Source organism: Hyalella azteca, unplaced genomic scaffold (genome assembly GCF_000764305.2).
Source record: "Hyalella azteca isolate HAZT.00-mixed unplaced genomic scaffold, Hazt_2.0.2 contig3899, whole genome shotgun sequence".
Taxonomy (NCBI): domain Eukaryota; kingdom Metazoa; phylum Arthropoda; class Malacostraca; order Amphipoda; family Hyalellidae; genus Hyalella; species Hyalella azteca.
The window spans coordinates 45,859-71,957 of NW_025934128.1; the positions used below are offsets into that span (position 1 = coordinate 45,859).

A 26,099-nucleotide genomic window follows, 5' to 3' on the forward strand; every position below is an offset into this window, starting at 1 on the left:
CCCTACCAGTTTTAGATTACTTCAAGCACTGTATAAGTACATCTTTTCATAGCATCATTCAAAGAATTATTTACTTCGCTTATTTGAAATTCTATTGCTCATCCTTTCCGTATAAGAAAGATAGAGTTTCGTTGAGTAATGATTCAAATAAATCAAATTATATTATGAAGACTTTTAACAGGAGTAGAAACTCAGATGTTTTTGGTCACTGCAGGAATTCATGTATTTATTGACGGGCGTTATTGGAACGAAGATGGCGGAAGGTGGAGGGTCCACCAGTGGATCTACTTTTGGAGTTTTCCCTTATCCAAATGATCCACTTCCTCTAAAAACATTATACCCATTTGTGAACGAAGATGAAACGCCTATACCTCGCTGTTGGAGTTCAAAAGACAGATATAATCATATTGGATTATCTCAGAATAATCTACGCGTGCACTACAAGGGTGAGTTTTCATCTATGACGTTGGAACTTCAAACTATTTCTTTGTTCATATTACCAAATTTTGGCTTTGCCCTACAGTTTTAATAGAAGAAAAAATTAACATCTCAGTAATTTGCTTTCAATAAGTTAATTTTGAGCTGTAATTTTCTTATAAATGTCCTGGAAAGTTCGTGAACGATGCCTTTGTTGTGTCGATCAGCTGATACATTGACGTCGTAATCTACCAGCGTGACGCCGTAAAGAAAAACCAAATGGTGAAATACATATTGCAATGAACACCTATCCTATGTGTTCATTGAAATTTATCAAATTATCTACTCAAAAATTTATACAGACAGTAAATTTATAGTTGAGGTTCAAGGTTCTGTTCATTTTATAAAAAGTTCAAATTAAAAAAAAAATCCTTTTTATATTTTAGGCTCATAGCAATATTTTATTTAAGTATTCATAATTTTGTGCATTTCAGAATTATAATATTAATCAACACTGTCTATATTATGCTAATATTTTTTATGAATAATAATTAGGCTGGTATATTAATAGTGTGCAAAATAATTTAAATTTTTTTATATAAATATGTAGGCTAATTTGCATGAAGATTGAGGTCATTGTGGACTGTGGAGTGTGGAAAATCAGTTGGAAGCCATTTGTGAGTGTGACTGTGACAAAAATGCTGGTGCTTAAAGTAAATTTCACCTATTTTCTTGACTCTAGCCTAATTTATCACACAAAATGTTTGAAAAATGCCATAATCTGTTTTTGCTTTTCACAAATAGCTCATTAAATGCTAGTTTTTACTAAAGATTTTTGAAAATTTTTGCCCAATGTATCAGATTCAGATTGGGCCAGACAGATGAATCATTTTATTTTCTTAACTATGTTGTCCCCATATTATTACTGGAAAAATAGTTTACTTTTTCTCAGTGACTTGTAACATTCTTGATTTCTTGAACGGCACCATACCTTCATCATAACCCTTTTCTGGGCGGACACAGAATTTGATAGAAATACGATGAAATTGCAATATTTGATGATTGTACTTAAAAGTATGAGTGTATGACCAATTCTAAGATATATTTATTCATAAGCATTTTTAGAAAAATTTTGTATATAAGTAGTAAATCACAATTATTGAAGTGATCATATATGGGGCCTTGCTGGCTTAAGGTACAAAAATTTGCAGATTTTGATATTTAAAGTTTACTATTTAGATGGCAAAAAACATCTTGATTGCTCTTTTATGCATGTATTATAACACATACAAAGGAAGCAATCAAGTTGAAAAAAATTATAGGTACATTTAGTATTTTATGGCAAGATATTTCCAGACCATCTATATAATGAGACATGCATGCCGTATGTAAAGAATCACATTCATATACAACATATACCTAAAACTTGTGAATAAATTGTCAGTAAGAATTAGTATTGGTGAAGCCTGAAGGACATGTTATCGTCTGGGTCAGTACAGAGACCATCTTGCTTGCAACCGCGTTGGCTCTATGTTCTGTAAAGAAGGGAATGCCATGAGCTTGGAATGCAGTTAAAGTCGGGGAAAACATCAAGTGCTGAACTATAGGTACAAAAGACTGAAAGACTTGGCTTAAGTCATAATACCGCTAACTACCATAAAATGGGGTAACTTAGACCACTTTTCGTTTTTTTAACAAAAACTCCCACAACTCGAAAACTATTTGACATAGAAAAATTTTGTCAATGGGCATTAAAGGCCTAATACTGAGGCTACATAACACAATAGAAAGATTTAAAAAGTTTGCATACCGTAAACTGGGGTAACTTTGACCACTTTTTTTTCAAAATGATGCAATTTTTTTACTAGATAAGTTAAACTTAAATTGAAACAAGAAAAATACAGGTCTATACTCTAGCTTTACTCACCATAAATTGCTGGCTCCTGCCTCTCATAGTTTTGATATAATTTAAAAAAAATGATGGTCTTTGTTACCCCAGCTCTTAAGGTTTCTTTGACCGGGTGGTGAAATCAATTTTATTTTTTGGTAAAATAACTCCAAATAACTCCATGCATTCTAGTAGAACTCTTCTAGTTACATATGCAAAAGAAAAATGTTAGGAAAGTGTCATAGTTTGCAAATGGGGGGCGCCGCCCCCAAATGGGCAAAATGTGACCATCTAATGCAGTGGTTCCCAAACTTTTTCAGGCTGGCGCCCCCTTTGGCTCCCTAGTGAACTTCTAGCGCCCCCCACAGACGCATATAAAACATACGCCTCTTTCTTAAAATTCAGTACGCTGCAATTTTAATATATAAATGTTCAACTCAAATGTGTATTTCACAAATAGAACACATTTAGTGAACCAATATGTTTTTAAGCTGTTTTAACCGTTTCAGCAATAGAAACCTAAGACGTCTCGCGCAAATTCACGGCCGGATTCGTGGCCAGTCGCACGACCAATCTCCAAATTCAATTATCAAGTAATATCTCCCAAACTAATGAACGCAGCTCAAGGAAAATTGGAACATATATTCATCAGAACCTAACGTTAATTTTTAGCTCGTAAAAATATTTAAATTTCACCTTCATTTGTGAGTTATATTACGATAAAGGCCGAAGTTCGCAGTGATCAAATAATTTCTTCCAAACTACTGAACTGATTTGAACGAAATTTTGAATATGCATTCCTAACTACCAAGCGTTGATTTTTTTGGCTTTTAAAAATTTTCGATTTTACCTTTCTTCTGCTAGTTTTTTTTTTTCATTTCACAGTCATTCTTGATTTCACACTTCCTTATATTTGGCCCGTATTGCCGGATAATTTGTCGCTTAAATTCGCGGCGATCAAGAAATTTCTTCTAAACTACTGAACAGATTTCAACGAAACTTTGTATACCTAACCTCTCAACAGTGATGTTTAGCTTTCGATAATTTTTCTATTTTGCTTTCGTTCGCGAGTTATACAGATATAGGAGGAACGACCGGCTTTTCTACTGGCCGCTTTAACCAAGAGCCGCTTACGTATATCCGTATACATATAGCCGTATAACTCGCAAACGAAGGCGAAACGAAAAAAGTGTAGCGAGCTAAACATCATCGGTGCTGAGTTTAGGTATTTAAATACTAAGTTTCTTTCAAATCCATTCAGTAGTTTTAGAAGGAATTTCTTGATTACTGCGAATTTAAGCACGTATTGCTGTTTAAATCACGAATGAAGGTGAAATGGAAAAAACTCGCGAACAAAGGCACAATCGAATAAATTTTTTTGAGCTAAACATTAACTTTTGGTAGGTAGGACTGTAAATTCAAAATTTCGTTCGAATCTGCTCAATAGTTAGGAAAAAATTTCTTGATTACCCGGTACTGTGAATTTCGGCCCGTATTGCCATATAACTATGGCAAAAACGAATGAAGGCAAAATTAAAAAAAATTCACGAGCTTAACATTACCGTTAGGTCCTAATGAATACGTGTACCAAGTTTCGAGTTAAGTTCATTAGTTTGAGAGATATTACTTAAACATTGAATTGGAAATTGACCGTGAGATCGGCCGCAAGCCCGGCCGTTAATTTGTCCGAGACGTAAACCCAGGAGAGGTTAGAAAACAGATCTGGGTGAAAAAATCCATCGCTGGGAGTCATGTGCTGCACGTGTTGTGTACAAATCGTCAAACGTTCGAACTTCTGACTTCAACTTCGGACTACCGCCCCCCTATCGCCCCCCAAACGCCCTCTTCTTCCTTACCGCCCCCCAAAATCTTTCCATCGCCCCCAGGGGGGCGATATCGCCCACTTTGGGAACCACTGATCTAATGGCAGCCGTGATGGGGTAACATTGACCAGTTTGGAAATTAAGTTAAAATTACCATTTATAAGACTCTGTAGAGTCTGAAACATGAAGAAAAAAACATTAATAGGTGCATCAAACATAAAATATGTTACCGTAAAATGGGGTTACTTTGACCGGTGGGGTAACTTTGACCACTTTTCGTTTTTTCAACAAAAACCCCCAAAACTCAAAAACGATTTGACATAGAAAAATTTTGTCAATGGCCATCAAAGGCCTAATAATGAGGCTACGTAACACAATAGAAAGATTTAAAAAATTTGCATATCTAATATGTTAAAAAATTAATAATATGACCCATGAAAAAGAGCTATTATTAAAAGCCTGTCAGAGTACCCCCTCCAATTTTTTCATTTTTTGGTAAAATAACTCCAGGTTTTGATGCATTGTAGTAGAACTCTTCTAGTTACATATGCAAAAGACAAATTTTAGGAATGTGTCATAGTTTTCAAATGGGGGGCGCTGCCCCCCAATGGGGTAACTTTGACCACCTGATGGCAGCTGTGATGGGGTAACATTGACCGGCTTGGAAAGTAAGTTAAAATTACCATAGGTAGGTACCATTTTATGTTTGATACACCTATTAATGTTTTTTTCTTTATGTTTCAGACTCTACAGAGTCTTATATATGGTAATTTTAACTTAATTTCCAAACCGTGTTTCAGACTCTACAGAGTCTTATATATGGTAATTTTAACTTAATTTCCAAACCGGTCAATGTTACCCTGTCCCGGCTGCCAGTAGGTGGTCACATTTCGCCCATTGGGAAGCAGCGCCCCCCATTTGCAAACTATGACACTTTCCTAAAATCTGTCTTTTGCATATGTAACTAGAAGAGTTCTACTACAACGCACCAAAACCTGGAGTTATTTTACCAAAAAATAAAATTGATTTTACCACCCGCTCAAAGAAACCCCAAGAGCTGGGGTAACAAAGACCATCACTTTTTTTGAAATTACATCAAAACTATGAGAGGCAGAAGCCAGCAATTTATGGTGAGTAAAGCTAGAGTATAGACCTGTATTTTTCATGTTTCAATTTAAGTTCAACTTATCTAGTAAAAAAAATGGCATTGTTTTGAAAAAAAGTGGTAAAGTTACCCCATTTTACAGTATATAGGTAGCTATGGTAATTTTAACTTAATTTCCAAGCCGGTCAATGTTACCCCGTCACGGCTGCCATTAGGTGGTCAAAGTTACCCCATTGGGGGTGGCGCCCCCCATTTGCAAACTATGACACTTCTCTAAAATTTGTCTTTTGCATATGTAACTAGAAGAGTTCTACTACAATGCATCAAAATAATAGCTCTTTTTTGTGGATCACATTTTTAATTTTTTACCTTTAAATTTTACTTTTTAAATCTTTCTATTGTGTTACGTAGCCTCAGTATTAGGCCTTTGATGGCCATTGACAAAATTTTTCTATGTCAAATCGTTTTTGAGTTTTGGGGGTTTTTGTTAAAAAAACGAAAAGTGGTCAAAGTTACCCTGCCGGTCAAAGTAACCCCATTTTACAGTATCTATTAAGTTAAAAAATTAAAAATGTGACCCACGAAAAAAAGCTATTATTCAAAGCCTGTCAGAGTACCCCCTCTAATTTTTTTATTTTTTGGTTAAATAACTACAGGTTTTGATGCATTGTCGTAGAACTCTTCTAGTTACATATGCAAATGACAAATTTTAGGAAAGTGTCATAGTTTGCAAATGGGGGGGCGCCACCCCCAAATGGGGTAACTTAGACCACCTAATGTCAGCCCTGACGGGGTAACATAGACCGGCTTGGACGTTAATATAAAATTACCATATATAACATATTTTATGTTTGACAGCCTATTTATGTTTTTTCTTCATGTTTCAGACTCTACAGAGTCTTATACATGGTAATTTCAACTTAATTTCCAAGCCAGTCAATATTACCCCATTAGGGCTGCCATTAGGTAGTCACATTTCCCTCATTATGGGGCGGTGCCCCCCCATTTACAAACTATGACACTTTCCTTAAGTTTGTCATTTGCATATGTAACTAGAAGAGTTCTACTACAATGCACCAAAACCTGGAGTTATTTTACCAAAAAATATAATTGATTTTACCACCCGGTCTAAGTTACCCCAAGAGCTGGGGTAACAAAGACCATCACTTTTTTTGAAATTACATAAAGACATGAGAGGCAGGAGCCAGCAATTTATGGTGAGTGAAGCTAGAGTATAGACCTGTATTTTGCACGTTTCAAGTTTAATTTAGCTAGTAAAATAATTGCATCATTTATAAAAAAGAGTGGTCTAAGTTACCCCATTTTACGGTACTAAATGCTAACGAACATATTTACCAAGCGCTGTAGAAATTTACCTTTAGCAGGCAAATGACCAAACTTCCATCTCTAAGCATTGGTGGGCTTATGCTCATACAGCGGGGGGAAATAAATATTCGTACACTTGAAAAATCATATTTTAATGTAAGTACACAAACTTAACAGGAAAAGTGATTTAAATTATGTATAGAGATGCATAGTATTCAAAAATACTATCAAAAGAAAATTATTTTCCAGGATGCTCTGGTAGTTGGCAGCATTCATCCTACCATCTATAAGTGATATGTTACCAACACCTTTTGCGGAGAAACAGCCCCAGATCATGATGTTGCCACCACCAAACTTTACAGTAGGCACAGTGTTCTTTGGAAGGTAGGCTTCACCGTCTTTCCTCCACACATGGTGACGATAATTTCAACCGAAAAGCTCAATTTTTGTTTCGTCCGTCCAAAGAACCTTTTCCCAAAAAGCATAGTCTTTGTCCTTATGCTCCTTGACGAATTTCAGCCTGGCATCTTGATGTCGTTTAATTAGGAGTGGGGTCTTTCTTGGGGTGCGTGATTTTAATTCGTTTCTGTGAAGTTCATTGCTTATCGTTCGTTTGGTTACTTGAATTCCTGAGACACTCAGGTGACTTTGCAACTCTCCTCGAGTAATCTGTGGATTTTCTTGGATTTTTCGTCCCAATAATCTAGCAGATCGTGCAGAAATCTTCCTAGGAGCACCTGATCGTCTTTGGTTTTCAGCGCTGTCAGGGGTCTTGAAGCGTCCAATGAACAAAGCAACTGTACTAAAAGGAACATTCAAGTGGCTAGCAATCTTCCTATAACTTTCTCCTTCCTTCCAACGCAATAGAATTAGTTGTTTTTGGGAACATGTTAGTTCTTTACCTTTAGCCATTTTTGAGACCTTCTTGTACTACAGGCAGTTGCAGAATGATCTGGTAGTTGCAAAATACGTTAACTATTGTTACTGATTACATTACTGGAACGTGCTACATGTTTCTAGTACATTCTGGAATGTTCTGGTGTGAAATATTAGTCAAAAGTTGTTTTGTACGAATACTTTTTTGACCCGAAGAAGTTAACATGTTGCATTAATTTTTGTTGCATTGAGATTTAATTTCTATTGATGCTATTTTTGAATACAATGCGCCTCTATACATAATATAAATCACTTCTCCTGTTCAGTTTGTGTACTTACATACATTAAAATACGATTTTTCAAGTGTACCAATATTTATTTCCCCCCACTGTATGTGGTATTGATGATTTACAGACCTGATGACTCTGAAAAAATAGCTAACATTTTATGGTATTACAATGAATGGTCAAGTAAATAATGATCACACATTCAAATTTTATGTCATGGAGTTGTTTAACACTTGTACATAGAGATATTCCAACAATAACAGGCAATTTGGGTGTCTATACATTATAACTACGTCAAATATATTTCAGAGATGTCACCCAGGCTGATTCTTTGTATTTCCTTTATAAGAATTTCAGAGAAAATATTTAGTAGGTATGATTCAATACAAACAATAAGCTTAGTCAGCTTCCATTTGTTGCCTTAGACTGAATTTCAGCTGGAAACCTTCACTCTGTGAAATGGTCTCTCCTGTGGAATGTGTTGATTATAAAAAGATCAAATTTTTCTGCCAAATTATATCTAAAATAATTGAAGATGGTTGTGCAGGTCCTGGGAAATCTCACAAAGATGCAGCAAGTGTTCGAGCAACTCATCCCATCCCAGCAGCCTGCGGCCTTTACTACTTTGAAGTCAAAGTGATCAGTAAAGGACGAGATGGCTACATGGGAATTGGCTTGAGCATCCAAGGCTTGAGCATGAATCGCTTGCCTGGGTGGGACAAGAATTCTTATGGCTACCATGGTGACGATGGACACAGCTTCTGCTCCTCGGGCAATGGTCTGCCTTATGGACCAACCTTCACTACTGGTGAGTCACCTAATATAGATGACAAGGAATCTTGGTAAGAGAAAAGTGTCTTGATAACTTGTGTGTATATTTATTTACCTTAGCTTAGTTTGAATTCATGGTTTGGCCGTATAATGAGCTGGCTGTTAAATTAAAGAGATTTTTGAATTGGGTTTTGAATACTGGGTGATTTTTATGAGATGTTATGCATGCTAAGTATTAGGTTGCTTTTATTGTGAGCCAATTAGTGTCAACACTTCTCTTTTCCATTGCTTACTGGTTTTTGCTAATTCATCATCTCCAGTTGAATTTCATCAATAGGTACATTGTTATTCTTTATGCTAGTGTTTATTTTCTGACCATTTTATGTATGAACTTTTATCATAAGCATCTAAGTTTATGTAACAAAAAAGTACAACCATGTACCTATATATCTATTTTACACATTGTAGAATTCCTTAAAAAAATCACTTTTGCAGTCAGAATTAATTCTACGGAACACACACTAAAAGGACCACACTAGTTGCACTGCACAAAAAATTATTTGAGTACTGGTTCTTTGTACCTGAAACGTGTGACTACTTACAAAGACTAGGATCTTGCACATCTGTGGGGAATAGTCAACCGTGCATGAAATATTTTGATAATTTTCTTCCCCAAAGAAATTTGTGGCTCTTTTGCAAATTTGTGTAAATTTGACTAACCTTGTATTATTTTAAAAATAATTTTCACAAGTTAAGTTGAGATCATTTGGCTTTGATATTTTCAGTTCTGGTATATAAGCTTTTAAATTGCCAGAACATGTATAGATATAATTCATTGGTTTTGGACAATTTAGTCCACATGTTAGTCTCTCCATAATATTAAGTCAGTTGGAAGTATTGTTGTTGTGATTAATTTTCTTAAGCATTTTATTTATTAAGTTTACAAATGGTGTATTTTATTTGCAGGTGATACGGTTGGCTGTGGTGTAAACTTGGTTGATCGCACCTGCTTCTACACCTTGAATGGTGTGCTGCTGGGCACTGCTTTTCGGGACCTGCCTGTGAGTTGCCCTACTAGTTCCGACTTTATAATAACGTTATAATTTGCAACATACATAGCATTTCTGGGATCTGCATGTGAATACTGCATTAGGTACAGTGACAATTAAATTTTAATTTTCGGTGACAATCAAATGTTAGTTTTAAGTGAATATTAAGTGTTAATATTCCACAGTAAGAATTATAGCTCTGCATTACTGTACTTTCCATTTATAGTGTTACAATCTTGATGATTTTCCTATTCAATGTTCATTTCATTTTGAGGAACTGATCTTTTTAAACGAATTTAAAACAAAAGTTAAATGGACTTACTAATATTGTTAGTAGCCTTTTTTCTAATTTTAACACATACACGCAGTATGCAAATAATTCTCAAATTTTTGCCCACACTCTCTAATGCTCCATCATGCCTGTCTTTCCGTCAACAGAAAGACTTGTATCCAACTGTAGGTCTTCAGACTCCTGGTGAAGTAGTGGACGCTAATTTCGGTGCATCAGGCCCATTTTTGTATGACCTGCGCCCCAAGCTGGAAGAAGTGCGAGCAAGTGTGCACCGCACCATCATAGAGCATCCCCTGAGTTTGCCTGGGGGTGAGCCTTGTGACCAAGTCAAGTGGACGGATATTCTCAACAAGTAAGTTCTGTCCTAACTCAAACACATTGCTCTAAAAGCTAACTTTATAATTGTTTGCAGTATTAAATTGGATTATTTATCAACTGATCAACCCTTGAACTGATAATGGGGATTTTAGCATAATATAAAGAACGGATAAACACTTCAAGAGTGTTGGTACACAGTAATAATGGTGAGAGGGACAAGAGTGGGTGCTGAAAAGTAGCCTAAACCACCCCAGGCTAACAGTGTGATCCATTAATGCGGTTAGACATTTTAACAAGTATGTTCTGTTGCTCACATGTGGGTCATTTTCTTGAGCTCGATCTGGGGTTTCGCTATTGTAAGCAATGAGTACTACAATTTTTATGTTTATTATTTACTAGGCAGTTTATTAGTGTACAGGTTGCTTTTTATATATTTCATTTAATTTTTGGTATATATATTTTTTAGCATTTTTTTAGATGCATCTTTTCCCCCAGCCACCTCTACTACTAAAAATGTAACAACAAAGTTGAAGTTCTACTTGAAGTTCTAAGAGTTCACTAGGCTCTAGATGCAATATTTGTCGGTGTGCATTCATATGTATTGATGTATTTGAACAAAACCTACTTGTTGCAGGATGGTGACGAGCTACCTCGTGCATTATGGCTATTGTTCTACTGCTGAAGCCTTTGCCAGGGCCTCCACCACCGACTTCACTGAAGAGGTCGCCTCCATACGCAACAGACAGCGTTAGTCTCTGTTCCTTGCTGTTAATTAGTCTTTGTCTCCTAATATTAATTAGTTACTGTTCCCTGTTGTTAGTTAGTCTCTGTCTCCTAATATTAATTAGTTACTGTTCCCTGTTGTTAGTTAGTCTGTCTCCTAATATTAATTAGTTACTCTTCCCTGTTGTTAGTTAGTCTCTGTCCCCTAATATTAATTAGTTACTCTTCCCTGTTGTTAGTTAGTCTCTGTTGCATAATATTAATTAGTAACTCTTCCCTGTTGTTAGTTAGCCTCTGTCCCCTAATATTAATTAGTTACTCTTCCCTGTTGTTAGTTAGTCTCTGTTGCATAATATTAGATAATTTCGGTTTCATCATTTTATTTTCAGGTCTTTCTTGTTAGTGTGACATCTCTAATTATTTTATTGAAATTTTCCTTGATTAGTTCGTTCAATTCTATTTAGTTAGTTTCAGTTAACATCTGGGGTTAATTTAGATCTTTAAATTACGTCTGTATTTTTTGCAAAGTCAATTTAATGTGGAGGTTTCTGTTTTTTAAGCTAAAAATCTTTTTTTTTTTTTTTTTTTTTTTTTGCAGTGAAGTATCAATTTTGTAAACAGTTCAACCTAAACGTATGGCTCCCATCTTTCTTTTATCGTGCATTTAGTTACCCAGTGAACAGAATGAACGAATGTTGTGGATTTGATCTTAAAAATGTTAAATTCTTGTCCTTCTCTAATTTCTGAAGAATTGTTTTTTTTTTGTGGGATTTAGAACTTTTGCAGTGTTCATGTTCCACGCATTTAACCTCCGCAGGTATTAACAAGCTGATCATGTGCGGCAACATTGGAGGAGCGATTGCACTTGTTGAAGAACTCTACCCCAAATTGCTCAATGACAACCCAAACCTCCTCTTCCGTCTCAAGGTTAGCTACTTTGGTTGCTAATTACAAAGCTACTTTTTTGCTCATTACAAAGCTACTTTTTTGCTCATTACATTTATTTTAGAGCGTTTTTTTTTTGCTTAACTTATGTTCTAGGTGATACTTGGATGTAAGAATGAAGCAGGATTTACACAAAATAGTGAAGTTTGTGGCTCTGTGTTGTAGTTTCGCAGCTTGATGTACTATTGTAGTAAATTTGAGATGTTTTATGTTGATCTTCTTATGATATTTATTGTTATAACCTCATATTTGTCAAGGTGCGTCAATTCATTGAGATCTTGCGAGGCACGGAGCAGCAAAGTCACGTTAGTGACACCAACGGCGCAACAAACGGCTTTTCTGCTCCACCATCAATGGAGGACCCGGCGCCTTGCTTGACGCCTGGTATGCTTATCACTGCTGGTTTACTGTACTGTAGACCCAAACGTTGGTGTATAATGCATCGGCCAACTAAACATTCATTTGGATTTATGCTGATTTGCTTCAGACCAAACCATTTTTGCACATTATCCCAGACTAGGCTTTTAATTTTTTAATAAATGCCAGTTTAATTTAGAGCCAAACATTATTTTAGAATGTCTATGTCCAATCATAAGCTAAAACCAAGTGTGATTTTTTTTACTGTATAGAAATATTTTAGCAATGTGCATTATTTCCCCAGATAAAGTACTAAAGCACACATCAGTAATTCAGTCAACAAGAACAGCACTCCAGCAAAGCGGCATCAGCAGGAGCAGCAAAGGAACGCCCATGCAAGCTCCGAGTGAACTAGAACTGAATGCTCGTAACAGCTCCTCAACATTTGGTGGTGCGGACAGCAACAACAGCGATGGCAATAGATCATCACGGTCACCCCCTCTACCTATTGTCTTCTCATCGTCTGATCACGGCAGGCCTGAGGCCATCACAGTCCCAGACGAAGAGAGCAGTGACACTGAAATGGATTGCTTAGACGAGCCAATGCCTGTGACTGACGATCGTCCTGCGGGGGATTTGAATGGAGTCTCGAATGGTGTTGATCAGCATCCGAATGATGAGGATATGCTTGTTGATGATGACGAGCCTGGTGCGTTTTTATGATTATGCTCAGTTTTATACTATTTTTCTTATCTTCACAAGACCAAACACTTCTTATTCATAACCTTTCAATGGCATACATCCCTCTGACGTTATATGACATGTAATATTCAATATGAATCACTATTGCAATGCAGGCTAATATTGTTGAAAGCCATATCACTTGTGAGAGCTTCTTGGCATTCTTTAGACTATTCCCTTCATGCTTCTACTTGTCATATCTTATTGATACGGTGCTTATTGTTGAATGTTCTTGGTGTTTTATGTGATCATTGCTGTAGTTTACAGTTACTGTTCTACATCGATTATTTAATTTTTCAGAAGTTCCACAAACTAACGGCACTTGTAGTGTTCCATCGCCAAAATCTCAGGGTGGAAGTTGCGGCTCAACAAATTGGCCTCGAGGAAGTCACGTTGAAACCGTATTGGCATTTGGCCGCGAGTTGCAAGCCATCAGCGAGAAGTTGCGGCGCACGCATGGCAAGAACAAGGCCAACAAACGCATGCTGCAGGTCAGAGCGTTTTTTTAATAATGCTAACAACTGTAATTTAGACCCGTAAGCCTGGGAGGATTGGGAAGTTGAAAAGGAACCCATCACCAGACCAGCAATCAAACGCATTTACAAGTAACTAGGTATAGCCGAGAAACAATTTTTAGCCTTCCTGTCCTATCCTTTCCTTGATCAGCACACTAAGTTCGTCAGACAATAGCAGTAAATGGCAGCTGACAGATTTTATATAAACTTCTCACATTTACCGCTGAAAATGTGAGAAATTTAATATGACAATCTGCGCGTAAAGGGACCTAATGCAACTTTATGAGACCCAAGAACCCCTAACGAAATCTGAATGGAATTTATTATAGTAGCTTTGGCTCAAAATGTCTAAGTTCTGAAACGATAGGAAGGTTACCTTATGCGTTTTTATGTCCGCCAAGATATCAACGCTCTATGTTGTGATAAATGATCGTATGTTTGAGCGAGATGGCTAGTTTCTTCACACCTGACTATTTACTGCCTTTGCCTATTGTGAGGACAATTCGTTACATGAATCAATTTTCTTGGCAGGCCACAGTAGAATTTTTTATTAAGAAAATGCATTGTTGAGACACCAATTGATTGTTCAAATGAGTGATCTTATAAATAATAGATTATGCTGATATGTTTGCAGTTGCGGTAATTTTATATTTAAATAGTCGGCTAGAAGAGAAAAGGTGGTGTATTTGTTTTCTCTTTTAAGAGAAACGAAGGAAGTACAGAAAAATTTAATTGTTGAATTATTATATTCTTGTGTTCAGGACGCGTTCAGTTTGCTTGCGTACAACGAGCCGTGCTTGTCACCGCTCGGCTGGCAGCTGGAAACTGCGCAGCGCGAGCCCGTTTGTCAAGCCCTCAACTCTGCCATTCTCGGTGAGACTGCAGCTTATTCCTTACAGATGCATGTTGATATGACATGCACGCTTCATTGCACTTAGATTAAGTTTTAGCGGGGACTCTCGAAACAAAAATAGGTAACTAATTCGTTTGAAATTTATTTGAACAAGTTGTTAGAGAATATTCAAATAAGCATTAACGCCGGTAAGAATCGAGCTAAAGGGCTTGTCTAGTTGCGCCATATGATCTTCCTTACGTATTATATCGTTGTGACAGCCATCCTAGCATGAAAATATGATCATTGGTTGGAATAGAGCAGCATTACCAGTTGTTATATTTCACTATGTTATAAATTATCTTTTATTTGAATCTTCAATAATCAGTTGTCATCGCTAGAATAATCTTCAATAACAATTTTCAATTTAGAATCGTGTATAAAATGACTGTTCTTATACAGGTTCTTATTAGGTGTTGACACCTAATAAGAAATTAACAGTGAACGTGATCAGACGTGACAGAAATTTCAAATGAAATGGGCATCATGTTTAATGAATGTTGTTTTTGGGAAAAACATTATTGGTCAAGTTAAAATTTTTTTCAGGTATATATTAGTTAATTGAGTACGGTACAGTGTAGGACAGCAACTTATAACCTCTGCCAAGAAAAATCTCTCATCTCGTGACCATGAGAGAAGTTCAGAATGCAGTTCAGTACCGTCTCATAGTGATAACAGGGAAGGTGCCCGGTGGTGAGCAGACGGTATTGCGTCTGAACAGACTTATTCTGGTCGCCAGAGAGGCAAACAGCAGTTTTGCTTGCAAAAAATAAAGCAGGAACCTTGAAAGTCGTGACCCGTCTGGCCGCCGTAGGACTGTGTGTCAGAGCATGTCGGATGATTTGTAAATTGTTCTTGTATTTGGTGTTCTTGTTCCAACTAGCAAAACGATTTAAATTCTAGTATTAACCTTTTCGGCAACCTTTACTTGGACTGTACCTGTCAGGTAGATTCCGATTCAGTGTAGACCATTTTCCGGGAAAATATTTTTCTAGTCAAACCTGAATGCAATCCTATTATGTTACCATAACGAACGTTATTCAATTTTATTTATTGCAATTTGTGTCAATTCGTTGTCTTTGCAGAGTCTCAAAACTTGCCTGCTCGTCCATCTCTGGAGGTTTGTGCGAGCCACGCGCAGCAACTGGTAAACCTCATGTCGAGGTCGGGCTTGGGGGCCTCGGCGTTCACTCAGATCACCTCACTTCTGCACCACTCACCTAAGCCTTATCAAATCCAGCGTTGTTCTGTCATGACGGAGACATTTCCACAAGTTGTTGGCTTGCAAGCGCCATCAACAGATCTTGGCGAACCGAGACGAAGGTCTAAACGGTCTCTGACGGGCGACCGTTTTGATAACAGTTTACCAGAACCTTTACCTCCTCGAGTGTCTTCTGTGATCTCTACTACCTCTCATGTAGCCTCAAGCTCAACCACGAGCTCTTTACCATCCACGTCTGTCTCTAGTAGTAGTAATAACAACAATAATAATAATGCTTTGCAAGCAGCTTCGAGTAACTCTTTTCAGTTGTTGGAGTCTAGAATAAGTTCCCCGATTGGGCATCTTACGGCAGAAGAGAACAGTGCTGAGCATCTAAACGGCAATGCCGTTGTTTCTGATGAGGAAATGGTTACCGGTGGTGGTGATAATATTGGTGATTCCTTCACGTCTTTACGGATGAGTCATTTTGACGGCCATAATTACAACGAAGATTTTATATTGAAGACAAGTTCTGATGTTGTGGACTTTGCATCTCCTGCTGCTGGTTCAAGACTACCTACTTCCCAAGACAATTCATTGAGTAATTCCTTGTCTGGTGAGTCAGCTGGCCAATTTCAAACGCTGCATTATATATCTGTGTTGTGATATTTAGAAGCCGCCTTGATTATTTATCAAATATTTTATTCAAATCAAGATTGTTCACGATTTTATTCTATTATAGCTATGCCACTAGCACAACTAAGCAGGAAGGTGGCATATTTTTGCATCCGTATCAATTTTTTACAACACTTCTCTTTAACTTCACTTCTTGTTTGTTTGTTTTGTCTGTCTGTCTGTCTGCCTGTCTGCTACAAATTTTATAATCGATATTTAACACACTTCTACCTGTCCAATCGATCTGAAATTTGGCACACTTCCGTAAAGTTGAAGACAATGCACGAATCAATTGACAAAAGGAATGATTTTATATATAAAAAAAATTTTTTTAATTATTAAAAAAAATAATTTCATCTGCTACAAATCTTATAATCCATATACGTTATGACACAATTTGACATGTCCAATTGATCTGAAATTTTGTACAATTGCATAAAGTCAGAGACAATGCATTAATCAATTGACAGAATAAATAATATTGAAAATTTACAAAATTTTGATATCTTGAAAAAATTTTTGAAAAAATAAATTTTTTTTCCAATAGTATTTGAAAATAAAATTAGAAATTCATTGTACATGTGTAACATCCAAGACACTGGATTGTTCAGAAGTGTTGTCTTTAAAATGTAATTTTTAAACGCATATTATTTAATATTTAATTATTTTGAAGTTTCGTTTTTATTTATCAGATCAGTTTCTTTGTCAAAACACAATAAACCTTCACCCATGTTTCTAGTCATCCACCTTGTTCCCCGCATCTTGTAAATCTTCCGCTTTTCATGGAAAGCCTCCAACCTAAATTAATTAATATGCGTATGGGCAGGTCGGGCTGGAGAAGTGCTAGACGACGCTGTACAGTTCCTGCAGAGCAACAGCGGCCTGCAGCTGTGGCGTGCTGGCGAACGACCTGCCGCTCAGGGCGACCTTGTGTTGCCTGAAGCTTCTGCTGCTGGCGCTCTACCCTCGTCTACGCCTTCCTCGTCTACATCATCCACGTCATCTTCCATATCAGCATTAGATCCTTCCAGCAGTAATGTGGTGAGACGATGAGTCATGATGTGTCCAGCAGTAATGTGGTGAGTCGATGAGTCTTGATGCATCCAGCAGTAATGTGGTAAGACGTTGAGTCTTGATGTGTCCAGCAGTAATGTGGTAAGACGTTGAGTCTTGATGTGTCCAGCAGTAATGTGGTGAGACGATGAGTCTTGATGCATCCAGCAGTAATGTGGTGAGACGATGAGTCTTGATGCATCCAGCAGTAATGTGGTGAGACGATGAGTCTTGATGCATCCAGCAGTAATGTGGTGAGACGATGAGTCTTGATGCGTCCAGCAGTAATGTGGTGAGACGATGAGTCTTGATGTGTCCAGCAGTAATGTGGTGAGACGATGAGTCTTGATGTGTCCAACAGTAATGTGAGACGATGAGTCTTGATGTGTCCAACAGTAATGTGAGACGATGAGTCTTCATGCATCCAGCAGTAATGTGGTGAGATATGCAAGTTTGGTTACTCGAAAGCAGTAAATAGTTTGGCGTCTAAATTGAAATATGCTTTGCTGTTAATTGTTAAGACATGAATTCCATTGTAGTTATCCATTTTATAATTAGTGTATTCAGTGTGGTAAATCATTGTGATAATTTTTTTCAGACTGAAACAAATTGGCAGACTACTCCAAGACAATGACTAAGAGCAACTACTGAAAACTGGCAGCAATATCATGACTGGTCTTCTGGGAGCCACTCCGCTGCAGAAAGCTACTCTCCTGCTCACAGCTCTGTGCACTCGGCTGATCTTCATGTCTCGGCGCGCGTCCATGGTCCATCGGACCGGGCGAATTCCTCAGCCTCCCTCGATGCACCTAGTTGCGCCGATTCTGTGAATGATCATCCAATAGAAATTTCACATTGTGCGGCAACACACAATTCGACTCAATTACAATCCCAACCTTCAGCTGTGATCCATGCTTCCTCGGCTGTCAGCCTTTCTCATGATGAAAGGTATTGCCAAATGTCAAAATGTGCATTTCCCAAATCTGGAAGTTATTCCAATTCACGTGTAGCGGCTACAGAACTTAGCACCTGTGAAAATGTTCATTCTACGCTTACGAATTTAAACCAGGATATTGCTGCTAGTTGTGGAGAGGCTTTTCGCCACTGTGTTGATTCTCCTACATATCACGACTCAGATCGTGCAGCATCTAAGTATCAAATTAATGCGGATAGTCACTGTGCTACATCTACCGCTCCATGCAGTGCTTCAGACTCTGGTTCCAAAAGTGAAGAATTGCTCACTCCACAAACTGAAACCCCGGATCCAGTTGGTGCTGAGGCTGATGGCAGAGGTTTGGCTAGGGTTTCCGGGAGTTATGATGAAAATGCTGACCACGTTTTGGAATCGTCCTCAGCTCTCTCGGTATGCTCCGGACTAGGTGGGAAATGCGTCTCTCTTCAAGCCAGCGAAGAAGAAAATGCCTTCATGGCTGTATTCTGTTGTCAGACCGGCAGTTGTGTACAAAGTTATTCATTTCGTACAGTTATGTGCGAATGTAATGTTAACATTAGCGATCACTTTAATTTCTCTTTTTCTAAGTTTAGATTGAGTTGTGATAGCAATAACAGCCCTAGATGCTGTATTCAGGATATAAGTGCATCTTTTGATACGGATGAAGAAACTAGGCAAAATGCATATAAAGAAGCTCCTGTTGCCTCCCGCTCCTTTGACCTCTTGACTTGCAACACTCCAGATGGACTTGATTCGTCTGTTGATAACTTGAAATCTCTCAATTCTAGTTCATCATTAAGTGAAGACATTTTGGGTCTTTCTGTTGCTACGTCAAGTGGATCGTTGAGTGATGATGTCGGTGATAACGTAAAGAGTTGTAATGTAGATGTGTCTCCTGCTGATCCAACACCTTGTTCCCAAACGCACGAAAAGTATTTATGGGATATGGTTGATATCCACGAAAACTGGGAACCTCCCCACAGCAGCTTTCTAGATTCTAAGTGTTCAGATAAGCATGAGCATCATTCTTCAGTTGCCTTCGCGGCTACAAATAAAATGACAAACAAGCGACCAAGTCCATTGAATTTGTGCTCCACATCTCCATTGTTGGCCTTACGCTATTTGAAGCCGGCATCATGTGAACACATCACGGATTCAAAAAACTCGCTAACATTAGAAAGCAGTTCTTGCACAAACCTCCCAGCAGAAGAGCAACGTCATGGCATTGCCGAGGTAGAAGATTTGCTGAACCTAAGTGAAAGCATTCTAGACGAGACGTTAGAATGTCCGATTGATGGTAGGGACCTTGACCGTGAAAAGAGTTTGGAGCCTGTTCGGGTGGAAGCCGCACTCAATCATAATTTTCGGTCAATATCTTCATCGTGCGGGGAATACCCGTACAGCTTCAAGTACCAAGATTTCTGTGGTCACTCATTTCTCGATTTTGGCGAAGAAGAAGAGAGTTCTGACTGCATGCCGTTTCCAGGTGATCGTCATCACTTGCTGTACAATGATACACGCGACTGTCAACTGAGTGCAGATGGACTAGAAACATCCGTCTTGAAGTGTTCGTTCAATTCTAGTGATGATGATGCCGAGGACGAAGCAGATGTGGAATGGGGCGGTGAAGAATCACACGAGCTCAATCGTCTCACTGATGTAGGAAGTCGTTACTTCGCTGAAAGCTTCACCCCGCGAGGCTTCGGCTGGCGGAGCGTTGGGCATGATAGTGAGCCCTCGCTTGACGAGTCCAAGAAGTGGGAGCTTTATTCTCGTTGGGTTGATGAAGGAACCCCGGCGACTTATTGTGGTGTAACCTCCTCTTCAGCCGTTCAATCTTCGCCCACAGAGCCCTATTTTTGTTCGGAAATTCCTGCTATTCGAGGTACTTATGCTGATTTTGAAGACTCGGAAGGAATAAATTTTTCCAGAAGATCTAACTTAGTCCAAAGTCCCCTTACTAAAAGTTATCGGAATCGTCGTTCCAATAATGAATCCAATCAATACTGCACAGAAAACAGCTTCTGTTTGAGTAACACCTCAACAAGTTCTCCAACGGGACCAAGCCCTTTCCATTTTCGAAATGATGATGTGGTGACTAACGAAATCAACGATGATGGTTCTCGTTCTTTAACCAACTGTTCGAATGTTAATGCCTTTATGATATCAGAAGCGAGTATGAGCTCGACTCCTCCCTCTTCAAGTTCTTCCTTTGAATGCCAATTTAGAAACGACACAGGCAAATTTCCCTTTGATTGTACATTCGAATCTTCTCAAGACATTTTTGTTAGTTCGTTGTCCTGTGAGTTTGACGAGACTCTAGACCGTGGCTACGAGTCGGATATTTGCATGCCTGATGTAAATTCAACATCGCATGAGAAACCTGACGATTCATTAGAAATTTCTACTCTGACATCGGTGATCACTCCACCAACGCTTGCAGTGACCTTAGATGAATCGCCCAACTGTGAAGATGTGACTACAGGCATAGAATCTGAATCCAGCGCATTTCTAAAGCCGTCGCTTGATGTCGGGAGTAAAGGTGAAGAAGGTGTAAACGAAGTACCGGTATATGGTTTTGAGAGGCAGGCTCATTCATGTGCGCAATTCTCTCATTGGGAGGAAGACGAATGTGATTCTGACGTTCCTTCAAATGATGAAATACACTCGCTTCCTTCAAGAAACTGTCTCATCTCGACATCTAAGTGTACAGATTCTGATGTTAATGTAAGCTCTTCTAACGGGCATGATACAAACTCTCAAGTTCGCGGGACGTCTTTCAACAAAAATCAGTCAAATGAATCTCCACTAAGTTTGCAGCCTCGTTCATCCTCAATTTTTGCTCATTCCAATCTTGGTAGTGCTGCTGTTCGTTATCGTTCGTCATATTCTATGGCTCAAAGTAGGTGTGTTCAGTTTTACCTTACCTCGTCTCTGTTCCCTGCAAGTGGACCCTACCCAAGGTACCGAGTTTCAACTCCAAAACCAGGCAACTACGCCATATCCGAAATGCTATTACCCGTGCCGTCTTCGGTATTGCCTTCATGCTTATTTTCTATTGATAAAACTTTGCCAGCATCATGGTTGAGTGCCTCTTCCCGTCTCATGCCTGTTTCGCTTTCGGCTCAGTCGTCCTCTCATGCCACGTTTTCGCCACTCCGTCTAGCAGCCGTTGAGGAAAAATCGCATTCCCAGGTTGATGGCGGGAAGCCCTGCCGGGATCCAGTTGCAGATGTTCCTTCCTCTTTCTTTAGCTCCAGAACCTATGTAGTAGCATCAAATCCTGGTGACGGTGGTGGCACAACAGGAAAGATATCCAAGCCCGTTTCATTATACAACGAACCTACTATTTCAAACTCTCGATCATCTTTACACCTGCTTTCTTCTCTTGTAAGGCCATCATCCAAAGCATCAGGACAGTCATCGAGGAACTCTTCTAATACCGGAATTGCGCCTGTTATGTCCATAGCTAATTCCGTTACAAATTCGTATAATCCATTCGTTTCTGAAAACGTATGCTGCATTCGGACTTCCGTCACTTCTTATCTTGGCGATTACTCTGATGACAGTGCTGGATGTACATTAAATCATTCCCTTGCCAAGAGTGATGGTTGTAGCGGGGCTTGTACGGTTTCAACTCCGAGTTCTTGTTCATTACCATCTGTCATGTCCGCGTCATCCGCCACTAGTAATTCATCTCGGAATTACCCATCAGCCACACATACTACTTCATATGAAGAAAATAATCCTATAATCTCATCGCTAGCATTTTCGTTAGGATCTTCAAACTCTTTTTCTGTTCCTACTTCGTCGACAAATTTATCCTCCTCCTGTCCGGATTCCTTCTTGTCGACTATTAATCGTAATTCTTGCCGTTATCTCGCGTCACCGCACGTTTCGTGTCGAGCTGTGGACACTCGTTTTTCCGTGTCAGGACCAGGCAGTTTATCATCATTCGTCGAATATTCATCTACGAATGTCGCGACAACTAGCATTTCTATAATCAAGGCTTCTGTATCATCCCCGTTGGTAGCGACCGCAGCGGTTTGAATTTTCATTGCTGGTTGGATTGACGTTTTCTTTGTTTGAAATCTGCATGCAAGTAGTGCGTGGGATGCCAACTGAGGAAATTTTGTAGCTCGTTATTATATTCTCGATACTCTCAGTAACCATGCTTTGTGTATCGATGCTCATTTTTTATCTTGTCGGTCCATTTCCTAAGTGCGCAAGAAATATGTATTCGCTATAGAACTTGAGTTGAAAGTCATGAAATTTAGCCTTTCGTTCCTTTTTCTTCGTATAATTCTCGTTCCTGCAACGTGAGTTCCTCATAGCAGTTTGTGAAGGTTTACCGTGCAATACAGACGCACTGCTCGGCTAGACTCGTGTCCTTGATGTGCGTGGTATTGTCGTTAGACTGAGTACGATCTGTTGGCAATTTTTCATCTCGGTGTCTCAGAAAATAACATTTTAATTATTTAAAATATATACCCGTTTCCAAATTAGAAAACCCCACTTCATATTGTATTTTTATCTTTCCTTTATTCGTAAAAATGAAATAAAAAATGTTAGCTAAAATTATACCTAGTGTTTTACTCTTTGGCAATAATGGAAACGCTGTAAATATGGCTTATTTGTTGAGAAAAAATCCTACATTTACCCCTTAGTACTAGTGCTATCAATGTGATGCGCTAGGAATTCCTTTCGTTAATTTGAGAGATCTAGTGTAATTCTTGTAGATTGGAAAAGCCTATAGCAGTGGCTCGTATTGCCGACTGCTTCCTCAACGTGACGATACTCCACGGAATTTCAAAGACGTTATAATTCCTTAGCGGATTTTTTTCTATTGCTGCATGAGCTGCTGCGTATTGATCTCAAAATTTTGCGTACTAATCATGATTATTGTCCTGCCGTGGCTACCATCCATCTGGATTAGAATTTGGTCAATGCCTTTCATCTTCGATCCACCATCCATTTTTCCCCCTGTTTCATCGCATCATATTTAATATGGTATCTTTGTTTTTGTATCTCTGTAGGTCGCCCAACATGATTATCGTGCCAATTAACTGGAAAAGATTCAGCCGGCGACGAATCTGATTTATTTCTCGACTGCTCAATACCCACATCCCTTGTCCAGCGGGCTTCACAGTGTGTACCTTCCCATTCAGCAACGCGTTTCCTTTCACTCTCTAATTTGTATCTCATATTTGTATTAAACAAGCTAACTCTATTTAGGGATGTAGAGTTCAGGCATGATTTCACATGAACATACAGACGCATGAATTTCGGGAATTCATACAACGCTTTCTATTTCTCGACATAGGAGTCGCTCACTCGTCGCTGATCGCAATTCACCGAGATTCTCTTATCAAAGAAGACGAGACAAGACAAGCCCGAGTTCAGATTTTGTCAGTGAAGTCGTTTACCATGTACATTGTGTATATAAAGCATGAGCTTGCTTTGTGCTAGCGAGCATCTTTATCAAAGCCATCTGTACCAATGGTACCGTAATATTATTAATAAATATAACAATTACGAAGCTGCAGTAATGAGCTCACACTTGCAAGATATTGTATGGGACTTGTTGGGTGAGGTGCGGGAGCCTTCATGTCTCGTATCTTTTCGAGTAACCTCACGTCGAGCGGCATTGTACACCGGAGTGTTTCTATTAGGGTGACATATAGTGTCTTCATTTTTTTTCATGCTGCATTTTTATTTGTCGCGTAATTAATTGAAATAAGATAATCCATAACGCATTTCTAATTTGTCTGACAAGCGGTTTCTATATTCACTTTTGCCACTATAACTTCTCTCAACCTAACGTTTTGACTAATAAGGTCCAGAATGTGAAAAAGTCGTTATGCCAGGATTATTACACCCATATTTAGTTCAATGTTGCTCCTTACACAAGTCTTTAATTTGATTATATATATTTTTTTTCAATTTGAGTTTTGCCAGTTTCATCATAGCAAGGTTACTTGAGTCTTTGAAAAAGAGTTGAACCCGTTGCTTCTCCTTGGGTGTTGAAAGTCCTACGTTGATATTACATGCTTCTTCCTGGCAAACTTCAATGGAAATTTTTACAACGAAAATTTATTATCTATCTCACGAATTCATGGTGAATTTAAGTTAAATAGAGACGTCAATCCTTTTCCCCGAGTGCCTTGATCTTAGCATCGGCCGGGAACATTTGCTAGTTTTGTGCTTCACGAAAGACGTTTCTTATTTTTCTATTCATTAATATGATTGATGTGAATCACTCCCTTTCTTTTATTTATATTTCCCTTCATTTTTCAATGTGTCAGTACATACTGAAATTTTGTCATTTCATTGGGATACCGAGCTTCAAATTCCTCATGCCTCCAGACGTGAACTTTTAATCGTGTGAATGTGTTCGATGCCTTCATGATGTATCTTTAATTGTGAGTTTCAATAAAAGAAAATTTGATGTACCAGCACGTCTTTGTAAATCCTTTTAATGTCCGAGTACGAACCCTGTAACCTTAACTGTTCTCAACGCCTGACTACTTTATTGCTTATCAAAATGCAGCCTCACATTGAGTTCCTTGGTTCTCAGAACTATTAATTAATGCAGGTCGCGAGGAATGCTCCTACCATGCTCGGGCGTGTGCCAGCATTCGGTCAAAACAAGTGAATTTATACGGTATTTTATTTGCATTTAAATTCTGAATGAATTTTCGATTTATGTAGAAAAATGATAAAAGTTATTGGCCTGTAATGAAATGCTCGTAAGGCCATTAAGTGACTTAGAAGCATCGTCCCGTCGTTAGTCGGAGAAGCCGATAACAAATTCTTCAATAACTTCCACTTATTTGGACCATGACTTATACAAGGTCCCAGAAGGATTACTAGAATTTGAAACAAGAACCAACACCAGGGGCCACGGCTATAAACTAAAAAACTGCATTATAACACATCCATGCGACAACATTTCTTCTCTCTTCGTGTCACCGACATGTGAACAGCCTCCCTGATTGCATCGTTGACGCTACTAGTATGAATGCCTTCAAGAACAGACTGGACAAAGCTATGCATGAGCATATGTTCAGTCTTGAAATGCCTAGTACCTCTCGGTCCTGGCAATAAGTTCTGCAGCTATCTCAAACTATCGTCAGTTGTGGAAAGATCAGCTTCAAAAGGCCGGATCCCTAGTGGAATCAAGTCAGGTCAAGTACAAGAATCGGTAACTGGCCATGGGTCCATTTGTTCAGTGCCTAAACTTCTAAATTTTATTCTATTTTAAATTGCAAGAGAGCTACCAAACTCAGTTTCAACAAATACACCCCGTTTCAATGCAGGATCTTCAACGTAATTGCAAAATTGTTTTTCAGAATTAGTGCGTCATCACAGTTTCTATTATCATTCGAAAGTGCCATGAACTTGGAATAATATATTAGTGTTATTATCAGATTTTTCATACACAATATCAGCATTCGATTGCATTGTTGAGTTTATTATACCTGAGGAGCTACTGCATTTCGTGTGCCTTCAACGCGAAGATCGGAAACCCTGACGAACAAGGACATATTGTGTCAGGATCACATCGGGATATGAAGTGAAATCCTGTTACAATCCATGATGAGGGCTATAAAATTCCCGCCTTCTCAAAAAGATAACAACTGCATATGTTTGTTACACATTCCTGTGACTATTATTATCTCGCGCAGTAAACAGCTGATCATAATTTTTTCGTTAATGATTCATTTTTAAATGTGGGATTTTTTTTATTTATATAATTCGGTAATCGCAAGCAATCAAGCATGGATATTATTCCGAACAAAATTGAAATGTCAGCATGGATATTATTCCGAACAAAATTGAAATGAAATTATTATTCCGAACAAAATTGAAATGTCAGTAACAGTTGGATTG

At 38.4% G+C, this 26,099-nt stretch overlaps 1 protein-coding gene across 1 annotated transcript; it reads left to right on the forward strand.

Annotated features, from left to right (window-relative positions):
* Window positions 1-242: 242 nt before the first annotated feature.
* On the forward strand, window positions 243-24,661 carry LOC108676558 (ran-binding protein 9). Its single transcript, XM_018164650.2, has 13 exons — window positions 243-446; window positions 8,270-8,530; window positions 9,460-9,554; window positions 9,981-10,186; window positions 10,787-10,899; window positions 11,693-11,802; window positions 12,078-12,204; window positions 12,482-12,886; window positions 13,219-13,409; window positions 14,195-14,306; window positions 15,411-16,142; window positions 17,028-17,242; window positions 17,853-24,661. The coding sequence occupies exons 1-13, from the start codon at window positions 254-256 to the stop codon at window positions 17,886-17,888; spliced, it is 2,796 nt and encodes a 931-aa protein (XP_018020139.1). The 5' UTR covers window positions 243-253; the 3' UTR covers window positions 17,889-24,661.
* Window positions 24,662-26,099: the final 1,438 nt, after the last annotated feature.

Coding starts and splice junctions, on each gene's coding strand:
- LOC108676558 (XM_018164650.2), top strand. CDS start 254: ATGGCGGAAGGTGGAGGGTCCACCAGTGGATCTACTTTTGGAGTTTTC. Junction 10,900..11,692: donor CTCCATACGCAACAGACAGC/GTTAGTCTCTGT, acceptor TAACCTCCGCAG/GTATTAACAAGCTGATCATG. Junction 12,887..13,218: donor TGTTGATGATGACGAGCCTG/GTGCGTTTTTAT, acceptor TTAATTTTTCAG/AAGTTCCACAAACTAACGGC.